Below are 19,379 nucleotides of genomic sequence, written 5' to 3'. Positions count from 1 at the left end.
TTGAAACAGATCTTCCAGTTCAGAGTTTAATAGAAATGAGAGGGAGACAGAAGGTCTGAGCTGTACTTTTAGTAACAGCTTCAGTAAACCAAAGTAGTATTTGGGGCCTTTTTCCTATGCTGCGCAAACCTGAGGCACTGAATTCCCATTATCTTGTTTCTTCTTATATAGAATTAAGCAGCTCCAAAGCTTCTTTCTGCACCTGAAAGAAATAAATGTAACATCACAGTCCCAGGTAGTTACAGGCTCTTATACCAAAACTTCCCTCACAGGCACCCAAATGTTTCACTGCAGTTGTGTAAATCAGAACAGTCCTAGGACAAGTAATTTTTCTTCCATAGTGTAAGATGTGCAAAACATGAAATATAAATAGGAATAAAACACTTAAACCAGTGTCTTCAGTGTAATTCATAAATAAACTTACTACATAAAAGAAGTTTATTTGTGTTGAATACAGATACTAGTAATTTATTTGCTGCAGTCCAATAGTAGCATGCAGGAAGTTGTCCTACCTCTGACCATACCCAGCCAACTGAGGGTTTTCAACACTAGACAGTGACTAAGAAGTGTGAGACCCTTTGTGAGGCTCTGTTGGCCTAAGGTTTCTGGTTAAAGGCTAATAAGATTTTAATATGATCTAACATATTAAAACACCCCCCAACAAGAAACTGAACTAAACAGCAAAAAAATCTTAACACCCTCTCCTCCCACCTCAAACCACAAAAAAACCTCTAACCCAACAAACTTCTGGTGATGACACAGCAAGCCATGCAAACAGCGTAAGCCAGATACCTCTGAGTATCTGCATTAACAAATGTTCAGAAAACCTAGTTATGCTGAGGCAAGAATTCAGATGTCTTTGCACAGGTCAGTTTCCTTCATAGTGCACTATCAAGGCTAGTTCCCAATGAATTTTGCATTTTACATATTCACCCAGAGAATGGGGAGAATGCCACCTTTGTCAGTTCAGCTGCTCTACACTTTTCCAAGAGATTAGGAAATAGATGTACCAGGAGGCCACAAGTAGCTGAAGCAGATCAGTGGTTTAACAACTTGGCTACTGCACAGAATTCACTCCTGACTATACTTTTTGTACAGTTCCTAAAGAAAGACAAGTTTTTGGGATCACTGGTTTCATGTTTCGCTCCAGTTACTATTAACTGTCAGAAGAACTGACCATTTTCTTACACACTTGAAACCACTACTCCTTTAGGCTAATAAATTCCTAAACATTTTGCAAGGCACTGGAGGAATGTAAGACACATTTCCAAAGATGTTACTTTTGGAAGAAACAGTTTGAAGCTTAGTAGCGAATCTGCAGAGGGATTCTGAAACACTACCTCAGTACTGTTTTTTCTGAGGTGTGAAATGCAAAATCCTACCAAAGTATTTCTTACTTTGGACCTTCAGAGTGTAGTATGGACATTCAGAATGTGCATCTCAACTGCAGCTTAATGCTAAATGAAATAGATGCCAATCAACCGTAAGAAAAATCAAATGCAAATGAGGCTTTGTTCTGATGCTTAACAGGATTGTTTTTGAAAGGTAACTGCCATTGCTTTGGTTTCTACTGAATGCATTATCAGGTATGAACAAGTCTAATGGATTACTTCTCCTACTGTGAATGTTTAAGTAGGAAGCAGATGCCTACCCTCCAAACCAGAATCCTTCTGCACAGTTTCAAAGGGTAATTAAGTGGCTCATGTCATCTAGCACTGCAGATTTGCTGTTGAAGATACATTAGTTTGTCTTACTCAGATCATCTGAATCTCTCCCTAGGGGCCTGAAAAGGACAGCAATGTTAAGCTTTTGGTACATCTGGCTTGGATTCTTCCTTGCGTTCATATGATTTTGAGCTATTCCAAAACGTAATTCCTACCTTACCCATTTCAGGCATATGAAAAGTGAATCTGTGTTCACACAGAAACAGGTTAGTGCAGGTGCCTGCCTGAACTTCAGCAACACAGCTAAGGCTGGGTCATTGTAAGTACTGTGAAACTACCATGAAGAAGAAAGGGTAACAGTTCTCTGCTATGAATAAAACAGAGCATTTCCAACCACTGTTTTCAGAGATGGTTAGTGTAACATACTAGAATTTTTTGGTGTTGATGTGATTCTGAATTAAAGATGCTGAACTACAACTTCCCCTGAATTAATTTAAAAAAACATTCTACTGCCATGATGTCATTCATGCTGGACACAATATATGACTGTATGATTATAGTTCTTAACCTCCCACCTGTTTGTCCTCCTCTGTCTGTGCAGGATACTCCTTTGCTTTGCTTAACCACAGAAGAGCCATCTTCTTATTGTTTAACTTCAAGTATGTTTTCCCCAAAAAGAGCAAATTTTTGCTGTAGAAATTTGGATCAGCTGCATAGAGACAGGAGAAAAACTTTAGATGAGAATTAGCAGCATACTATACTTTGATACTTGTTTCAGAAAACATAGTTTGGCTTTGGATCAGAAAGAAGCCAATGTAAAAATTTCCACTTGCTAGATTTTTGTCTCAAACAATTATATTACCTAGCAGCTTGCTAGTTAATATACTAAATGACACTAGATTCCTCACAAAGAGCAAAGCAGTGAACTTAATGCATAACAGCTTTGCTCTGCAGGTTTTGGGCTTTCCTGGACCTAGTCCAGAAAATGCAATGCAACCAGCTTAGCAGGTATAGGCAAGGAAAACTAGGGCACATTTCCTAGCACATACAGATACCAGCTTAGTTTTTGGGGCACAGAAGAAAACAAAACTATTTGCATCCACACTGAACATTTTTTAAGGAGAGATTTAAACCTTGCTTTTATAAAGCATCATTCACTATTAAAGACCAATCTTGCCTGCTCTTCCTGCTTATAGCACAGGCTTTCCCTATTGCTGGATTTAAGGTCAGGTTTCAAAACACACGGAGGTGTTTTGGAGGCAAATTTTGAGATGAAGTTCAGTGTTCCAGTTCACAGCTGCAATACTTGACACTCAGGAAGATACACTATGAGGCTTTCCTCTAATCTTCAATAATTTAACTATGTACAAATCTTTCATAGAACACTCTCTTCCCTTGTCTTCCTTTATCTTTCAGCTACTGAGTTTTGCTTATGGCTTCACTCCTGGAAAAATAACACTTCCTATTTTATTTGATATCATGTGAAGAGTTTAACTATCAGATTGGCCCTTTGATCATAATACCTTCTGAAATAATAAAATATCTGTCTTTTTGTTTTCTACTTAGAATACAGAGGACTTTTGAACTCCTATGAGAATTCTGAAAAAGTAACACACAATCCCCTTTTTCTATTTTTCTGCCTCTTTGTGCTCCTGTTGAATTCCTTAGGGAAGAGTACTTTATTCTCAGGACGGTACAAATTTCACTTTAGTATTTACTCTGAAAAAACCTTCATGTTACACTGTAAATGATGTATACTAAGTGTGTAACATACTTTTATTATCTCTGATAAAATGTTGCAATGTAACAGCCCAGTGTGCTGACTGGCACACCACATTTATCAGCTGATCATATGCTACCGTTTTGGGTTTGGTGGCTATAGTTATTAAGGTAATACTGATAGCCAGAGGTTTACTGCAAGTCATCAATCCAAAAAAGTATTTTTCGGTCAAAACAAGCCACAAGTCTTACCTTCTTCTGCCATGTGGAAGTAACGAAGAGCCTGTAAAAAACAAAGTTGTATTCTTTAAAGTGGAGAATAAACTCAACACAATAGCCAAACTAAAGCCTTATGCACATACTTGAAGAAGGAGTTCCTGTCCATGATTTTTTTAATGTCTCATTTTTATTAATTCAGCATGCTACTGATGGTTCTCATTCAATGTACAGTTAGATTTGACATCATCTCAAAAGAACCAGTACTTACCCAACTATCCCCCTACCACTTTTTCCTAAGTGTAGTACCTCCTATTTGTTCCTACCAAACTGGATTGTGTTTTTTCAATTCAACTTGTCAAAATAAATTTTGAATTTTGTTTGTACTACCTGGAAAATCTGCAGTTTCCTCCATCCATTTCTCATGTATAAATTTAATAGATGAAACAAATCTTATGATTTGGATCATTAATAAATATTTGAGAGAGAACTGACTCCCATAGAGCACCTCCTCTTACATGAGGATGAACATCTATGATATCCACACATTTTCAACAAGTTTCCCATCCAGCACATATGAAATTTCAGTCCATCCCTACATTTTCATAATAGTAGTAGCTGGAGGGGAAAAAACTCTCAGAGAACTTGAAAGTGTGGATGTATCTACAAAACGGATTTTGTACTGAAACTGCAGAAATCTTACCAGTACAAGTTTGCTTCTTCAGTGAGTTTAAGTGCTACAGAACTGAATACTGCTGCATTATTCTGGCAGTATTTGAAATCCGGGCTGACGCTTTGTATTCTTCTGAGAGTGGTTTTTCAGCAAAACTTACAAGCTTGACATTCCATTAAAAAGTTTTATTCCTTTTTCAATCAACTCTTAAATTGGTTTCTGTAACAGCAAGCAGCCTGCTACAATTACTTTCTAGTGACTCCAGTCCCCCCCTTTAAGAGAACAAAGCAGTTATTGGTTGCTCTAAACAAAGATTACTACCAGTTTATTTGTCAAGTTTCTATATATGTGTGGGTGTTTAAATAAGATGCACACTGGTTTTGACACACAAGGTTTAAAAACACTATTTTAAAGGATAAACATCTGGATAGTATGTTTTAGGGTGTATGACAGCAGGAATCTTCATAGAAAATAGGAACAAAAGTACTTTCAAACTGAAAAAAACCCCACACCGTATGTGACCAGAGAATGAAAGGGTATTTGTTCATCTTAAGTAACAAAGCAAGCTGCTGCTTTTTGCATTTAATACAAGGGGACAAATTCTATTACAACTAGCAAATAAGAACATGGCATAACACCACCATATAAATCATTAGCACTGGACTAGTACAGACAATTAACTGCAACAGAGCACAACAGTAAATACAAACTAAGGTACATATAGTTTATTATGTTCTCGTGCAGGAACTACACAAAATGATTTACACTATTCTGTGTGTGCTACAGCTGAAGAAAATTAAAGGTTTTTATGATTTTAGATACCCCTCACTCTCTTCTTATATTCTCATTTTATTATTGACAGTTGTAAACTCACAACTCCATGGTTATTCCATACTCATAGTCAGCTTTGTCAGGAAAATAAGTAAAAAGTGCATCATCAACTTTGTGGGGGGAATAACAATCTGTATGAAATATTTTCATATTGTACCTCTTGAAACGTGGAGGTCGGTGGTGTGGCAAACAGCGTTGCAGCAATTTTTCTTTGGTACCATGGCATCTCAGCAAAGGAGTAACACCTGAAGAAAAAAGAAACATTTATATCTACCCTTCACATTTCTCTTGTTTTCAAGCAACAGTCTCATAATTGTTGTTGGAGATTAAAACTGGATGTTATAACTGTTGATTTCAGGAGTCAAAACTGCAGACACACTGCAAGTGCTATAAGCGCATTCTTACATCTGTAGAAGAAAATAGCAAGATGTCTGAAGCTGCTAAAGAAACTAAAGAAGTTTTGGTGTGTGTTTTACTGGGAACTAACTACATTAGCTAAAACTGGGACAATTACTAAGCATAAGACAGATTTTGAGCTTGAATTATTTTAATGATTTATGTTTATTTTGTTCTAATGTATTTGCAAAAACAGCACAACTGAGTAATGTCATTGCCTTACCTCAACACTACTTTGCTTTTCTCAATTATTAATATAGAGTAGATCTGCAGTACATTCCTGAGACTCTGATCTATAAGAATGAAAATAAATTCAAGAATCAAACCACTGTGCTCTAGGCTAAGCCATGTTATGCTGTTTTTTCTATTTACTAAATAACACAGGTAATCAGTCAGTCACCTAGCTTAATGGTGCTGGAAGGATTAAACATTTTTATTGAAGCATTTCAAGTGCACAGAACATTCTGGGTGCAAACATTAAACAATGTTTTTCACTTTAGCAGCCTCCCACAATGAGATCACAATTGTTATTCACTGTGTAAAATAGAGCACTGTAGAGGAGGTGAAAAATTAGTAACTGTAAATGTTTGGAGGAGAGGGGGGCAAGACATGGAATATACAGGCAGAGCTGAAATTCTGTCATTAGATGTGTCTTATCAGAAAGAGATTCACTCCAGGACAGATTAGAAAGAAAAAATACTCAAGAACTGGCTGATACTAAATGGGGCTCTGGAATTCAGTAATGAGTTTAAGTATATTTAAATATACAACATGGGAATATTTGAGCCAAAAGCAGTATTAATCTAACATTTTTGATCATCTTTTCTAATTTTCCTTAGGAATAATATCTTAAGTGCTTTCCAGAACAAGCTTCCTATCTCAAAATGGACTTTGAGGCTTAGTCAGTTGGTAGCATATACTTCTGCTTAAAAATCTGGACTATTGCAATTGTTAATCATGTGGGAATGAATGGTGGATGCTGAAAAAACAAAGTTTCCGAACTAGTAAAAAACTCTGGAGAGTTATAGTTTTCTTTGATACTCAGAATCAAAAAAAAAAAAAAAAATAGAAAATTTGACTGTGGGTTTTAGTATTTTTTTAAGCTGAAAATGCATTGCCTTTCTTTATTTTCAATCTCTCAATAGAGATCACCAGTAAAACAATGTAACACCTTTGGTCTTTTTCAGACAAATAACCAAAAGTGCTGTCTGGAGTCTCTCAGTAACACATAATTACATTGCTTTCCATCACACCACTTGCATAGAGTACCCTGGTTAGTAGGGAAAGTTCCATTTCCAGTCCATTTGCCTGCTATGTAACAGTAACTCTTAGTATCACTTTCACTGAGCAGTAAATTCAGTTTCAATGATTTTTGGTTAGTGCATAGGAATTTAAAAGCTCCCTTTATTTAATGTAACTTTTAAAATACTGTATCCTGACAGATAGTAACAGAAATATTTTAGGAATACATTTCCTTTTTGACAGCTTTTCACGGAATGTATTAAGTTGCAGCCATCACTGAAATTCAGTGTAAAGTCAGTGCTGAGTTTTGACTCCATTCATACTTGAGAACAAAATGAGCTACTACTTGCTATCACTGATGCCCACTATGAATTCTATGAAGCAAACTTAACATCTGCAAAAGGAGTTTTTAATAGGTCCATTTAAATAAATTAAATGAACAATTATTTTTCATCTTTTACAACTGCATAAGAATAGCCAGACTTTTCCAAGGCATGACGCTCTATATCTGTTCAGCATGTTTTCATGCTTGCATCAAGCATTACAAGTACACTCTAAATTATTCCAAGCAGTTCTGCAATTTGTGCAAGATATTTTATACTCTTGCATTTTTCTGTGCCATGTGCTAAGTTTAGTTTGAAAATACATCTTACCAAACCCCTATAAGATGAATTGTTGTAGCATCTTTCGGATTCAGTTCAACGGCTCTCTGGTGCAGGGAGAAAAAAATAACAGAGTGTGTAAAGAAGTTGTTCTGATGTATGGATTAAAATACATTTAAAAATAGACTTGTTATCCTACTGTAAATTAAACCAGACTGTGGTGTGTAGAATTTCAAGGCAATACACTGTTTATTCAGTGCACAAGTTAGCTCACCTCCAAAAATCTCATGACACTGACAGATGTCTAAACACTTCTCTTTAGTTGGTTATTAAAAGTTGCATTTGAGAATTGGCATGTTCAGATTTTGATATAATCTCTGGTGATATAAAATTAGGAGTTCTTTATCTTCTTCAGTATTTGTCCTTTATGTTACATAATCCACAGTTAAAAGGACACCCACACTGCCACTTCTCAGTATCACAGCTACAACTGAATCCTAATTCTAAGAGGTGTCTAAAGCACTTCAGCTATTTCAAGACTCCCTTCTAAAGCGACTTAGTTTACTGCAGGATAAAATTTGTACTCCTTGTTTCTGGGGCATTTCTGGAGCATATGTCACAGTAACCCAAAAAACAAAGTGCTACTAGGAAGTCTGAACAGAACTATGCTTTCAATATTCCACCAAAAATTAGTTACCAGCTGTCACACAATCTCCATACTAGACACATTATTCTTGTTATATGCAAAAAAACTGCATTACCTGGAAATGCTCTTTGATGATAATAGCATTTCCAATCTTAGTCTTGATTCCTTCATAGTCTCCAACATCACTGAGGCAAATTCCATACCACTGTATGGAAAACCAAAATAAAACATTAAATACAGCATTACATTGACAGTACATTTTAAAAAACTTGCAACCGGAACAACTGCCACCACCACAAACAATGACAAGCAATAAGTGTTTGCTGTGAACAGCTCAATCAACATCAGAGCAAGCTGCTGGTCTGCATGGGTAATGGGAATCAATGTCCCCTTCTGATCCAAGATACCAAGGCAAGTGACTACATTTTGCTACCTCTTTGCTTATGAGAAAAGCAGCACAAAAAAAAAAGGTCAGCCAGGGCCTGAAATATTTCCAGTGAAATTCTACAGAGCCCAGAAAAGGCACACTGAATGTGGGATGTACAACATTTTTAAAGCTACACTGGGGCAGGAGGAGCTGATTACATCAGCTGTAATCACACTGATCAGTCACTTCTTTCCACGGTCCTGCACACACAGAATGTTTCTGTGTCCCTAGAGGGACGTTTACCTGGAAAAGTCTGAACTCCAAAAACGTCAGGAAGAACTAGAAGTCTCATTCATTCTCAATGGAAAAGTTAAATTATGCTGAAGTTTTCTAAAACAGCACAATGACATTTGTTGTGTTTTCTGTAGGCAGAAATCAACAGACAAGATTTCAGTTATTTTGCATGGCTCACCTTGTGTGCTGCAAAATTTGCTTCATTTTTTTCAAGTGCTTTTTTTGCATACTCAAGGGAGTCATAAGTCAGCTGTCTCTTCTCCTCTGCAGAAGTGCTACCAAGCTGAGCCAGATCCCGTGATGACCGTGCCAGCCGCCATAACAACTCTGCATCATCGCTGGTTAGGAACAGAAACACTGATGTTTTAAGGCAATCAGGGGAACAAAACAAAAAGGAGTCTTTTAAAGTATGTCTCAAGTGGGTGATAGGACAACAGTGAATCCATCTGTCATGCAATGCTATGTACAACCCCAAGGTAACAAACAGCAAACAAAAGCCTGTCTGACAATATCTCTGTTCTGCCATTCTGGTCTGCAGAGCAAACACACCTGCAGGAAAGCTTTTTGTTTTCTCAAACAAAAGATCAGATTTAAGAAACCTCAATGGTACCACTCAAAATATCAGAAGACCAGAAGGAAAACAAGGGTTACCCTGTCCTTAGCTAGATGGTATTTTTGCCAGCACTCTGCTGATTTGAATTAATGTTTACTTGGAATACTTAAATCATTATGCATCTTTTAAAATAATTATTAAATTATTAAACTCTTCCTAGAAACACAGTGAAAAAAACCAGAGATTAGCTGTACCACCAGCACATAACCTGTACATTTATGTATTTATTTATATCACTTTATCAAATGGCATATTGTAGGTTACAGTCCAAGCTTATGGATCTTAAATTTTATTTTGTTAACATACTATTTTGGAATACTGCTTACACACTTCACTATACTTTAGATAACAACCACTGGCTTACTAATTTAATAGAGACTTTGGAGTCTTTCAGAATTTTGAGGTGTATTTTAAGGGATTCTTAGAGTAAAAAATCACACAACCATGACTGAAAAACTTGAGGGTTAACCCTCACCTTTCTACAACTATCAGTTCTTTCTTCATTCATTTTTCCATTATGATGAATAAGATCACGAGTCCTTCTTTCCTACTTACATAAGGGTGAAAAATAGGTTCTCCAGCATTCCACAATGAGAATATAAGTTGAAAAACTGATACAGAAGAGCACAGAAAAGAAGCCACAGTAATGTCCCAAGGCAATGAAGTACCTATTTTTATGCTGAACCAGCAACCGATACAGCTTTTCAGTTTCTCCACTCCCATACAGGTAGTCTGCTTGTTCTATCACATCTTCCACTTACGAAGGAATTAAAATTGTGGAAACAGAAGAACAAATTACAGTTAATTAAGACATCATCACCCAAACCAAAACATTTTAGAGCAAGAAAATTTAGCTGAAAATGATGTAGCTCATTTTTAGGCCATCATTTCAAACTTACAAGCACAGCAGGACTGAGTAAGCAACATGTACAATGCACAAGGAGGATGATAATTGGTGCCTCTCCAGTGAAACTACAACAGCTTCCAGCAAGACAGCTTTGGTTGCTGGACAGATTGAACATTCCAAGGTGTTTTTCTCAGTGCATCAGACTACTAGAATTAAGTTATTTTTTTAACTTGAGCAAATAGCAGAAAAGAAAAAAAATGAACAGAAAATGGACTGATTTGGAAAGCAAGCACAGTAGAGAGTTGAGAGTAACAAAGCCCCTTCATTAGTATATGTAGAGAACATAAATCTTACAATAACAATGAAAAAAACCCCAACTTTTAAAAATATTCTTCATTCTCAATATGGCTCCACAGTTTTGCAAGAACATTACTGCAGTTTGAGTGGGTCCCATTATTTACTCACAAGCCAAAACAAAATGTTGCTTGAATGTTTTCTGACTGAAGTCCTTAGGATTTTTCCAAATACAACCCAAAAAAATACAATTAATCTACTGAAACTCCTATGTGTTCAAGATTCTAATAGCAAAAATAATTTAGCAAATCAGAATTGGCTTTCTAGAATATCCATTTATGAACTAAGTACCATTATTTTTATTATACTTTCTTTTTCTAGAAAATACGCTGAAACACAACAGTAGAGGGGGAATATAATTTCCACAACTGGAGGAATATAGTAATGTATAAATATAATAATATATAAATAAATATAGTACTTGGAAGAGGGTACAGGATTGAACTATCAAACACCACAATATAGAGGATTATCACATGAAAAAAGATGGAATTAGAAGGAAAAAATACCCACAGGAAAGCAGATAGGTAATTTTGTTGACATGTATAACTTCACAGGAGAAGAACAAACTTCAAGTTTACACTTCTGCCAACATTAAAACATTAATAATTTATCTTTTAAGTCAAAAGCCTTATCTAAGTTTTTACAGACCTTCTACCTATGCTTATTATCCCTTTGGTATTACTCCTGGGTCCATGATCAAACTTAGAGGTCAAAACATAAGCTCTAATCCCTTTCATAAAAATCTATCATGTTTATAAGGTTTCCTTTTTCAAGTTAAGCTAATACGGTTTCAAGTTAAACTACTAAATATGGTAGCCACATTTAAAGTCAGCACAGTTTTCTTTACAGAAGAAGCAAAACACTGAAGGCTACTGAACACAAAAGCCTCCTCTTCAGCTTAAAAAGATCCTACAATATAAATCAATGCATTCTGGATAATTTTTAACCTTGCTGTCTCTAAATGTCTTCTTTTCAAAGATAAGATAATGGTCTATGTGGACTTTGGATTTTAGTATCCAAAATGAGCTTCATGGTACATCTTCAGTATGATCTTCACTAAACAGTTATGTTTGCTTGCTGACCTGAACACTACTAACATATCTAATGACTAAATGCTCAAAACTCAAAACTTCTGAATGCATTTTCCACAAGGTGTTTTATGCAAATTATTATATTTTTATTACTTTATTTTTCAGGTTTTTTCTATTTTGCCCTTATTTTAACCATATGTACTACCTGTCTTGTATAGAAAGCCTGTCAGCATTGCTTTTCTTGGGAATGTAAATGTCAGATTCACATGGGAGCACTGAAAAGAGCAAAGGGAACTAAGCAGTGTTATTTATGTTCCTCATGAGAAATTATGAATTCTTTATTCCTCATTATTATTATTTCTTAATTGTGTATTGAGTAGCTATTTCAAATCTACTCACTGATGCTCCTTCTGCTATAGCACACGAAACAGTTCCTTATCCATTCCAAAATTTATTATCTGAATTTTTATTTCTATCTGCATAAACATCTAAGATGTTCCTCTTTTTGAGACACAGAGAAACAGGTCACCTGAACTGGCTAGTACCTCAACAACACAGTGAGCACACATCCAGTTTAGGCTGCTTTTCCTTTCAGTCAGGCTTACTCTGAAAATCCTTATTTGGACAGACAACTTTTAAGCCTGCAACAATATCCCCTTTTAAGATATTGTTACTGTCCTTTCCACAGTGAGACCATTCTTATTCAAAGGATACAAAAAAAAAAAAAAAACATTTTACCACTTGTTAAATAGTTTTCTAGTAGGTAAAGCAAGCCTTTGCTTCCCTCTTTTAGTGTTACAGAAGCAGAAGACATTTCTCAATTTCATAGGAAGAACTATCTCAGTGTTGCTCAAATAGATTAAACAGAAATCACACAGTGTTCACACTGAAAACCTGGACTAGCTAAAATTTCTAGAAATAGATTAAGTTTTGGTCTGCACACCTAACAGACCCCTATCTTTTCAAAAAGATTTAATTAAAGACTAGGCAACAAATTAATTATTATCCACGTTGTGCACGTGTTCTATCCCTGACAAGATGAGCTACTAATCTGCTTTCGGTTCCACCTGAAATAATCACTTGTTGAAGTGCTACCACACCACCCATACCCAATCCAAAAGCATCCTGTCATGAAACGACACTGCATGCAGTCTTAATGGGAAAAATCAAAAGCAGGACACCATTTTCCTCCATAATTTTGGCACTAAAAATTTTAAATTGCACACTGGAATAACCAAAATACTTCAAAAATTAAAAATATTACCTTTGAAGCTTGCATGAACCTCAGCAAAGCCAGAAATCAGCTTATGAGCTTCATAAACCAAAAGGGACCCTGCTGAAAGCACAACCCCCTTCTGGAGGCTTTTTCTAAGCATCTGTGTAGGATCAAAAGATAGATATTAATGAACATTATCACTCCGACTTAAAGTAAGTTTTTCTTGTCTGCATGACCAGTTATATTTCAAATTCTGAGAAAAAAAAAGACTTTAAAATGTTAAAAAACCTTTATAAGACAAAACTCCATCGAGTGAGTATTTTAAGTATATTCAACAGGAGCTCACGATTACGCCTGAAAACACGAACAGAGCACTAGACTGAGCATAAACCTTATGTACGGAGCAAACATAAGGTTAGACGCAAAAATCAAATCTATACTGCACAAACGAGCCCCGGGCTCAGTTTTCGCACAAACAAACAAACAAACAAACAATCAAACCGGTTTCGCACAAACAAACTACGCCCCGCGATGCCGGAGCCTCCACCCGCCTCCCTCATGCCGGCGGAGCGGCTCGGCGGAGGCGAGCGGCGGCCACACCCCGTGGGAATTAAGAGTGAATTAGGTTGAAAAAGGGCTCCGAGATCACAGAGTCCAACCTACGACCGAGCCACGTCAAACGTCAAACACAGCACGGCACTGAGCGCCACGTCCAGTCTACCCTTAAACACCTGTAGGGTCGGTGACTCCCCAGCCTCCCTGCGCCGCACATTCCATTCCCTAAAAGCGGCCGCGCTGCCCCGCACAGAGCGGCGCCCCGGCTACCTGAGTCCCCGGCCGTCCGCGGACGCCGAGGCCGCCCATCGCTTCTCTCCGGAGCGCTGTCCCCAGGCCGGCAGAGCCGCGCCGGAAGGGCCGCGCCAGCGCCGCCATCAGCGCCGCCATCGCCGCCACCAGCACCGCCACCAGCACCGCCCCCCGCCTGCGAAGGAACCGCTCCGCCCCGCCGCCCTGCCCGGTTTCGGGGCCACACAAGGACAAGGGCCGCCCGCCCGGCCGGGCAGCCCGCCGTGCCGAGGGCCGGACATTGCGCGGCCGGGCCCCGAACCACGCCGGGCCCGAAGGGCCCCCGGCCCGGCCGGAGCGGGAGGGGGGCGCACGGGGGCTCTGCGCCTGCGCCCCGGGGAGGGGCGTGTCCGGCCGCGCGGGTGTGGCCGCCCGGGTCGGGGTCCGGAGGCGCCGCGCTGCAGGTGAGGGCGGGGTCCGGCCGTGCCCCGCGGGCTTCAGCTCTTGGCCCCTCTGCCTCGTCCAGTGGGACCCTTGCGGGGCTGGGGCGGCAGGGCAGGGCTCCGGGCGGCTGCTGTCCCAGCCGTTCCTCACGTGAAACGGCCCCGCAGGTGCGGCCCCGCTTCCTGCGCCGGGATACGGAGCGCGCTGCCAGCTGCTGCTGCTACTGCTGCGGGGATCGAGGGATCGCTGCCCCGGCCGCCGTGCCGCAGGTAGTGGAACTCGGTGAAGTTAAAGCTGTAGGCCTGAAGGTTTGAGTCCGTAGCGCCGATCTCTCTGGCGGTGTAAACGCCACTCTGAAAAGCACCCTTATTCCTGGGAGAGGAGGCTGTCGAGAGTCAGCGTCGTTCCTGAAAACCACATGCTGTTCTTTCTGAGCTGCTGGTTGAGTGGGTGGTTGTTTTCTTTCTTCACTGTAGTTGCATAATATATACAAGACAAATCTTAGATAATGTTCGTGTTGTCATAACTTTCTCCTTCCACTAGGGAAAAGTTTTAAAATGTGAAACCTCTTCACTTTTGCTTACATACTCCTATCTTCAAAGTGCATTATGCATCCTCAAAGTAATATGTATTGCCCTGCCTCCAACACTCATATTTATTTTCCTGGAGGGTTTTGTCCCTAAAGGTTGGAGTTAAAGATGTTTTTGTGGGGTGCAAAAAGTTTGTTTAGTAAAGGTAAATACAGTCAAGCTTAATCCCAGCTTTTTTTTTTTTTTTTTTTTTCCAGCTGGAGCTTTAAATTTTAACTTTATATGTGTATAATCACTGAGGAAAGATGTTTCGAAGTGCTTGCAAAACGCCAAAAAGCATTAGAAGGAAAAAAAAAAAAACAAGAAAGATGTTCAAGGAGTAAGAGACAGAGGTCTTTTTTGTTTATCTATTATGGTGTTAGAAAGAATGTAGAGGTTTTGCAACAAGTATGTTTGTGTTAATGTCTAAATATCTTAAAATTAATCTGTACAGATTCATTATAGGTGACTGTTAGACTAATTTTGGTTCAGCTATCTAAAGCAAAAATCTATTTCTGGTAGGCCGAATAACTAAACTATTATTAAATGTCACCTGCCAGAATTGCAAAGTAGCAAAATTGGTACCACAGTGTTTGTACAGCCTTCTTTTGTGTGGAATATTTTTCCAGAACTGAACACTAAAGGAATGCCATAGTGTTAGGAGTAATAAAACTAAAGTCTCAACTGTACACATATCTGTGATGGAATTAATTTTTTTTTTACCTTAATTTGATTTAGGAACAAATCCTGTCATTATATGGTTTCCTAAAGGAAATACCTTCAGGGACAAAGTTAAGGAGTGAGATACCTTCTCTTCCTTCCTGCTTATTTTCCTGTAAAAGTCAGGATGCTCTTCCAACATAAGTAATATGTGATCAACTTAGTCTTTGTAGACATTAGTTCCTGTTAAACCCAAGAAAATTACTTCTATCAGTTAGGCAAAGATTCATATTGGCCCTTCCTAGCATGACATTTGAAGGTGTGGTATGGCTTGTGCAGGCAAGTAGGCAGGAAGTAGAATTGTGGTGTGGTTTTTTATAATCTTAAAGGTCTTTTTCATTAACTCTGTGATTCTGTTTGATTTCTTTGGTTTATCTTTAATACTTCTTTAGATGAGATGCTTTTGCTCAGACATTTTGAAAGGGCATTATTAAGTGTCTGAAGGATTTATGAGCAGAGGAATTTATGGCTTGGTTGCTGGATCCAAACTTCTGTTTAAGGAATAATGTTTACTGGTTTGGATCACTTGCTTTGTCCTCTGTTCTCTGCTTGAAGGAAGACTGTATCCTGTGGATCCATTTCATCTTGTGACGGATCAAGTGCACTTTCACTCAGTGCTTTATCAAAGGCACAGTTAGCTGAATTAGTTCTAGTTGTGGCAGTTCTCTTCTGGTAGTTCCCCTACCCAGGAGGGTTGTTATAAATTCCTCATGGCAGGTGATTAGCATACGTGCAATTATCTGGTGGTTGCAGGAATTAACGTGATTGCTGCGTGCCTGTCTTCAGAGCCACTGCCTGTGGATATGCAGAGCACAAATGATGCCTCCAAGGCACAGGGAATGCTGAGTGAGAATAGCTGCTGTGATACAGAACTGAAGGGCAGCTAACTGCAGAGCTCTTGGTTTGCATACAGGAAGGTTTGAAATACCTCTGGGCTACAGTAAAGTGCAATTTTATGATTGTTGGTTTTGAGGTATTGTTATTGTTTATACTGAGATGTGCTGGATCATTGTATTGTTATTGTTTATACTGAGATGTGCTGGATCATTGTGGAATGGTAACTTCATGGGCTTTTCTTAGTCATCGTTTAGCTGTGTAAGGATGCACAGATTTATTAGAGCATGAACAACATTGGGACCCACTGATTTTGATCTACTTACTCTAATCCACTGACATCTTATTGAAAAAAAATAGAATTGAATGAATAGGACAAAACCAGTAATTGTGTCTTCATTCTTAAAACCTTAAAGGACTTTTCTTAGCGGACACTTTTATAGTATTTAGTGTGTATTATTCTTTAACAAAGGCTCTGAGTTTCCCTTGACTTATCTTTACAGTGCTGCTGTCATGGACACATAAAACTCTTGGACGGGTTATTTATTTTAAGAGGAACTATAGTTCCTCAAACCATATGCCTTCAAACCTCTTACTGTGATTGTTCTGTGGGAATAACAACTCTTGGTTTTAATTTCCTGTCATTTCACATTTTAGTGCTACTGTTGGTTGAAGCTTTTGCCTTTTGCTGAGGGGCCAGGAGGCAGACCTCTGTGGTAAGTTACTGTAACTCATTTTTAAGAACTAGTATTTGTAACAGTGAAGAGTTACAACATCCCTTGAGACCATCTGTAAAAAGGATTAGTCGAAAGCATGTGTTCACCTGCATCTTGTTTCTGCAGTAAAATACAGCAAATTTTAGTGAGATAAAAGTTTTTCTTTCTTGTGGATAATGTTAATTATGTAGTCAATCAGTCAGTGGCTCTACACAGAGAAATTACAATGAAGAACACACAATTTAAGATACTATTCACATTGCGTAGTTTGTTTTACATGAAATAATTGGTATAAAGATACTCTGATGAAGCATATAAACATATATGCAAGAAACACATGTTCCTCTGGTTTGCTGCTGTATGCTTAAAATAATTGAATTTTGAAATAGATTTTTTTAAAATAGAATTCTAGACATGTTCTTTGACAATGTAACTTAATGATAGATTTTTATTTACAGAAACAACCTGCAAATAGTTGCCTGGCTTGTCGTGCCAGTGTGCTACCAATTCAGTAGAGTATCACAAAGCTTGTATAAATAGATGATTAATTTCCCATACAGAAAACTATGCTTCTCATGTATGCATATATCTCAGATTTCTTAAATATTTGCTTTTGTTTTTGATTGGCATAATCCCCAGTAAAATGTATGGTGTGATCATTAGGGTTTTATCAGCCTAACTTTAGTTCAGAATGCTCTCATTACTTCCTGCATGCTAAATAGTGAATACGAGAATCATGGAGTCATTTAGGTTGAAAAAGACCTTCAAGATCATCAAGTCCAGCCTTTGACCTATCACCATCTTGTGAACTAGACCATGGCACTAAATGCCACAATGAGATGCTTTTTGAACATTTCTGATGGCGGTGACTCCACCACCTCACTAGGCATTCCATTCCAATGCTCATCAACACTTTCCATGAAGAAATTCTGCTGATGTCCAACTTGAACCTCCCCTGGCACAGCTGGAGGTTATGTCTTCTTGTCCTGTCACTTGTTGCTTGGGAGGAGGCCAGCCCCCAGCAGGCTACAGCCTCCTTTCAGGGAGTTGTCCAGAGCAGTAAGTTCATCCCTGAGCCTTCTTTTCTCCAGGCTTAACACCCCCAGCTCCCTCAGCCATTTGACATATGATTTAGTTTTTGAGACCTTTCACCAGCTCTGTTACCCATCTTTGGACATGCTCCAGCACCTCAATGTCCTACCTGAATTGAGGGGTCCAGAAGTGGACACAGGATTCAAGGTGTGGCCTCACCACTGCTGAGTGCAGTGGGACAATCACAGCCCTTGTCCTACTGGCCACTCTAGTTTTGTTACAAGCCAGGATACCTTTGGGTTTGGGTTTCTTGGCCATCTAGACACACACTGACTCATGTTCAGCCACCTGTTGATCAGCACTCCCAAGTCCTTTTCCACTGAGCCAATTTTCAGTCAGTCTTTCCCAAGCCTGTGGTGCTGCCTGGGGTTGTTGTGACCCAAGTGCAGAGTGCAGTACTTGGCATTAGTGAACTTCATGCAACTGGCCCAGGCCCATTGATCCAGCCTGGCGCCTTTGCAGAGCCTTCCTGCCCTCCAAGATAGATACAGCTATCACTCAAGAAGTGACAGCTGTATCTGTACTGTTAGAAGATAAAGCTTACACTCAAGATTTTGTGTGATTCTTCAAATACAGAATGACTCTGGCTGTTTCTGGTACTTTACTTGTCGGCACATCGGCTGTACAATTTTTCCAGCTGTATTGCCTGTAAACAAACTGAAAAAAGGAGCCAGAATTCCAATTTGGAGTTAGGGTTTTTAGAGAAGCTGGTTTTTGGGGATTTTTTTCAAATGCAGTGGTGAAATTAGGTTGTGAAACAGTCTTATCTTTTGTAACCTTGTATGAAATGTCTGTTTCCTGGAGGTGGTCTGTTTCCTTGAGAACTGGAGGGTTACCTTTAGATTTAAAAAATACATATTTATATGCTTGTTGCCAAAGATCCCTAGCAATTTTGTTGCTACCAGCGCTATCAGTGAGAAGAAGCATCCATTTGTCATAACTTCATTGTCAGCTTCTTGCAGCAGACATGGCCTTTTCTGCCTTTTTCTGTCTGACATAAAATTCTTAAGTGTAGCATTATGGCAAGAAGATTAGCTGATCAGGAATAGACTTTATTTACAAGTTTCTTGTGTTTTTTCTGTATCCATTTAGGCCCTGAGATATCTAAAAATTACAGATTTTTGGTCTATTGCCATTAGCAGTTCACAGGGCCAGGAAATGTTTGATGACAGCAATAATTCCCATCAGAACAGATTTGAGACTTGTGACTTAAGACGGTGACAAATCCACTTCATTATTTTTTTTGTCTTTTAGTTAGGTATTTCTTCTTGTCAGACTGGATGCACCTATTATTGGGAACATGCCATTGTAATGCTCTGCAAGGTTATCTGGGCAAGCCAATACTGTCCTCTGACATTGCAGCACAGAGAGGATTGCTACAGTCTAGCAGTTCCCAACTGTGCTGTTAGATCATTCTGATAATAGATCTGTTCCTTTCCAGGTGGAATGCCATGTTTGCAGTTTCTTTTGGAAAACAATGACTCAGTTGTTTGATGTGTACCAC

At 38.7% G+C, this 19,379-nt stretch overlaps 2 protein-coding genes across 4 annotated transcripts in view; one reads left to right on the top strand and one right to left on the bottom strand.

Annotated features, from left to right (window-relative positions):
* On the bottom strand, positions 1-13,750 carry RMDN1 (regulator of microtubule dynamics 1). The gene is made up of 10 exons (XM_066179261.1): positions 13,540-13,750; positions 12,763-12,874; positions 9,932-10,019; positions 8,829-8,988; positions 8,105-8,194; positions 7,395-7,450; positions 5,261-5,348; positions 3,636-3,666; positions 2,240-2,373; positions 1-202 (listed from the first exon to the last, which is right to left on the bottom strand). The coding sequence occupies exons 1-10, from the start codon at positions 13,657-13,659 to the stop codon at positions 164-166; spliced, it is 918 nt and encodes a 305-aa protein (XP_066035358.1). The 5' UTR covers positions 13,660-13,750; the 3' UTR covers positions 1-163.
* A 105-nt stretch (positions 13,751-13,855) lies between these two features.
* The window catches only part of CPNE3 (copine 3), a 28,929-nt gene continuing 23,405 nt past the window's right edge, over positions 13,856-19,379 (top strand). The window contains exons 1-3 of one of the 3 annotated variants that reach the window (XM_066179237.1): positions 13,856-13,964; positions 14,112-14,213; positions 16,725-16,783. The gene's annotated coding sequence lies outside the window, so the exon portion shown is untranslated. Of the gene's footprint in view, positions 13,965-14,111; positions 14,214-16,076; positions 16,207-16,724; positions 16,784-19,379 lie in introns of those variants that run through there. The other 2 variants (XM_066179227.1, XM_066179246.1) reach the window with 2 other exon arrangements.

This window comes from Chamaea fasciata, unplaced genomic scaffold, assembly GCF_029207755.1.
Source record: "Chamaea fasciata isolate MVZ Bird 193981 ecotype frontalis unplaced genomic scaffold, bChaFas1.0.hap1 SCAF_1, whole genome shotgun sequence".
NCBI lineage: Eukaryota > Metazoa > Chordata > Aves > Passeriformes > Sylviidae > Chamaea > Chamaea fasciata.
Note: the sequence above shows the minus strand (reverse complement) of the source record. Positions and strands in the feature narration are given on the sequence as shown.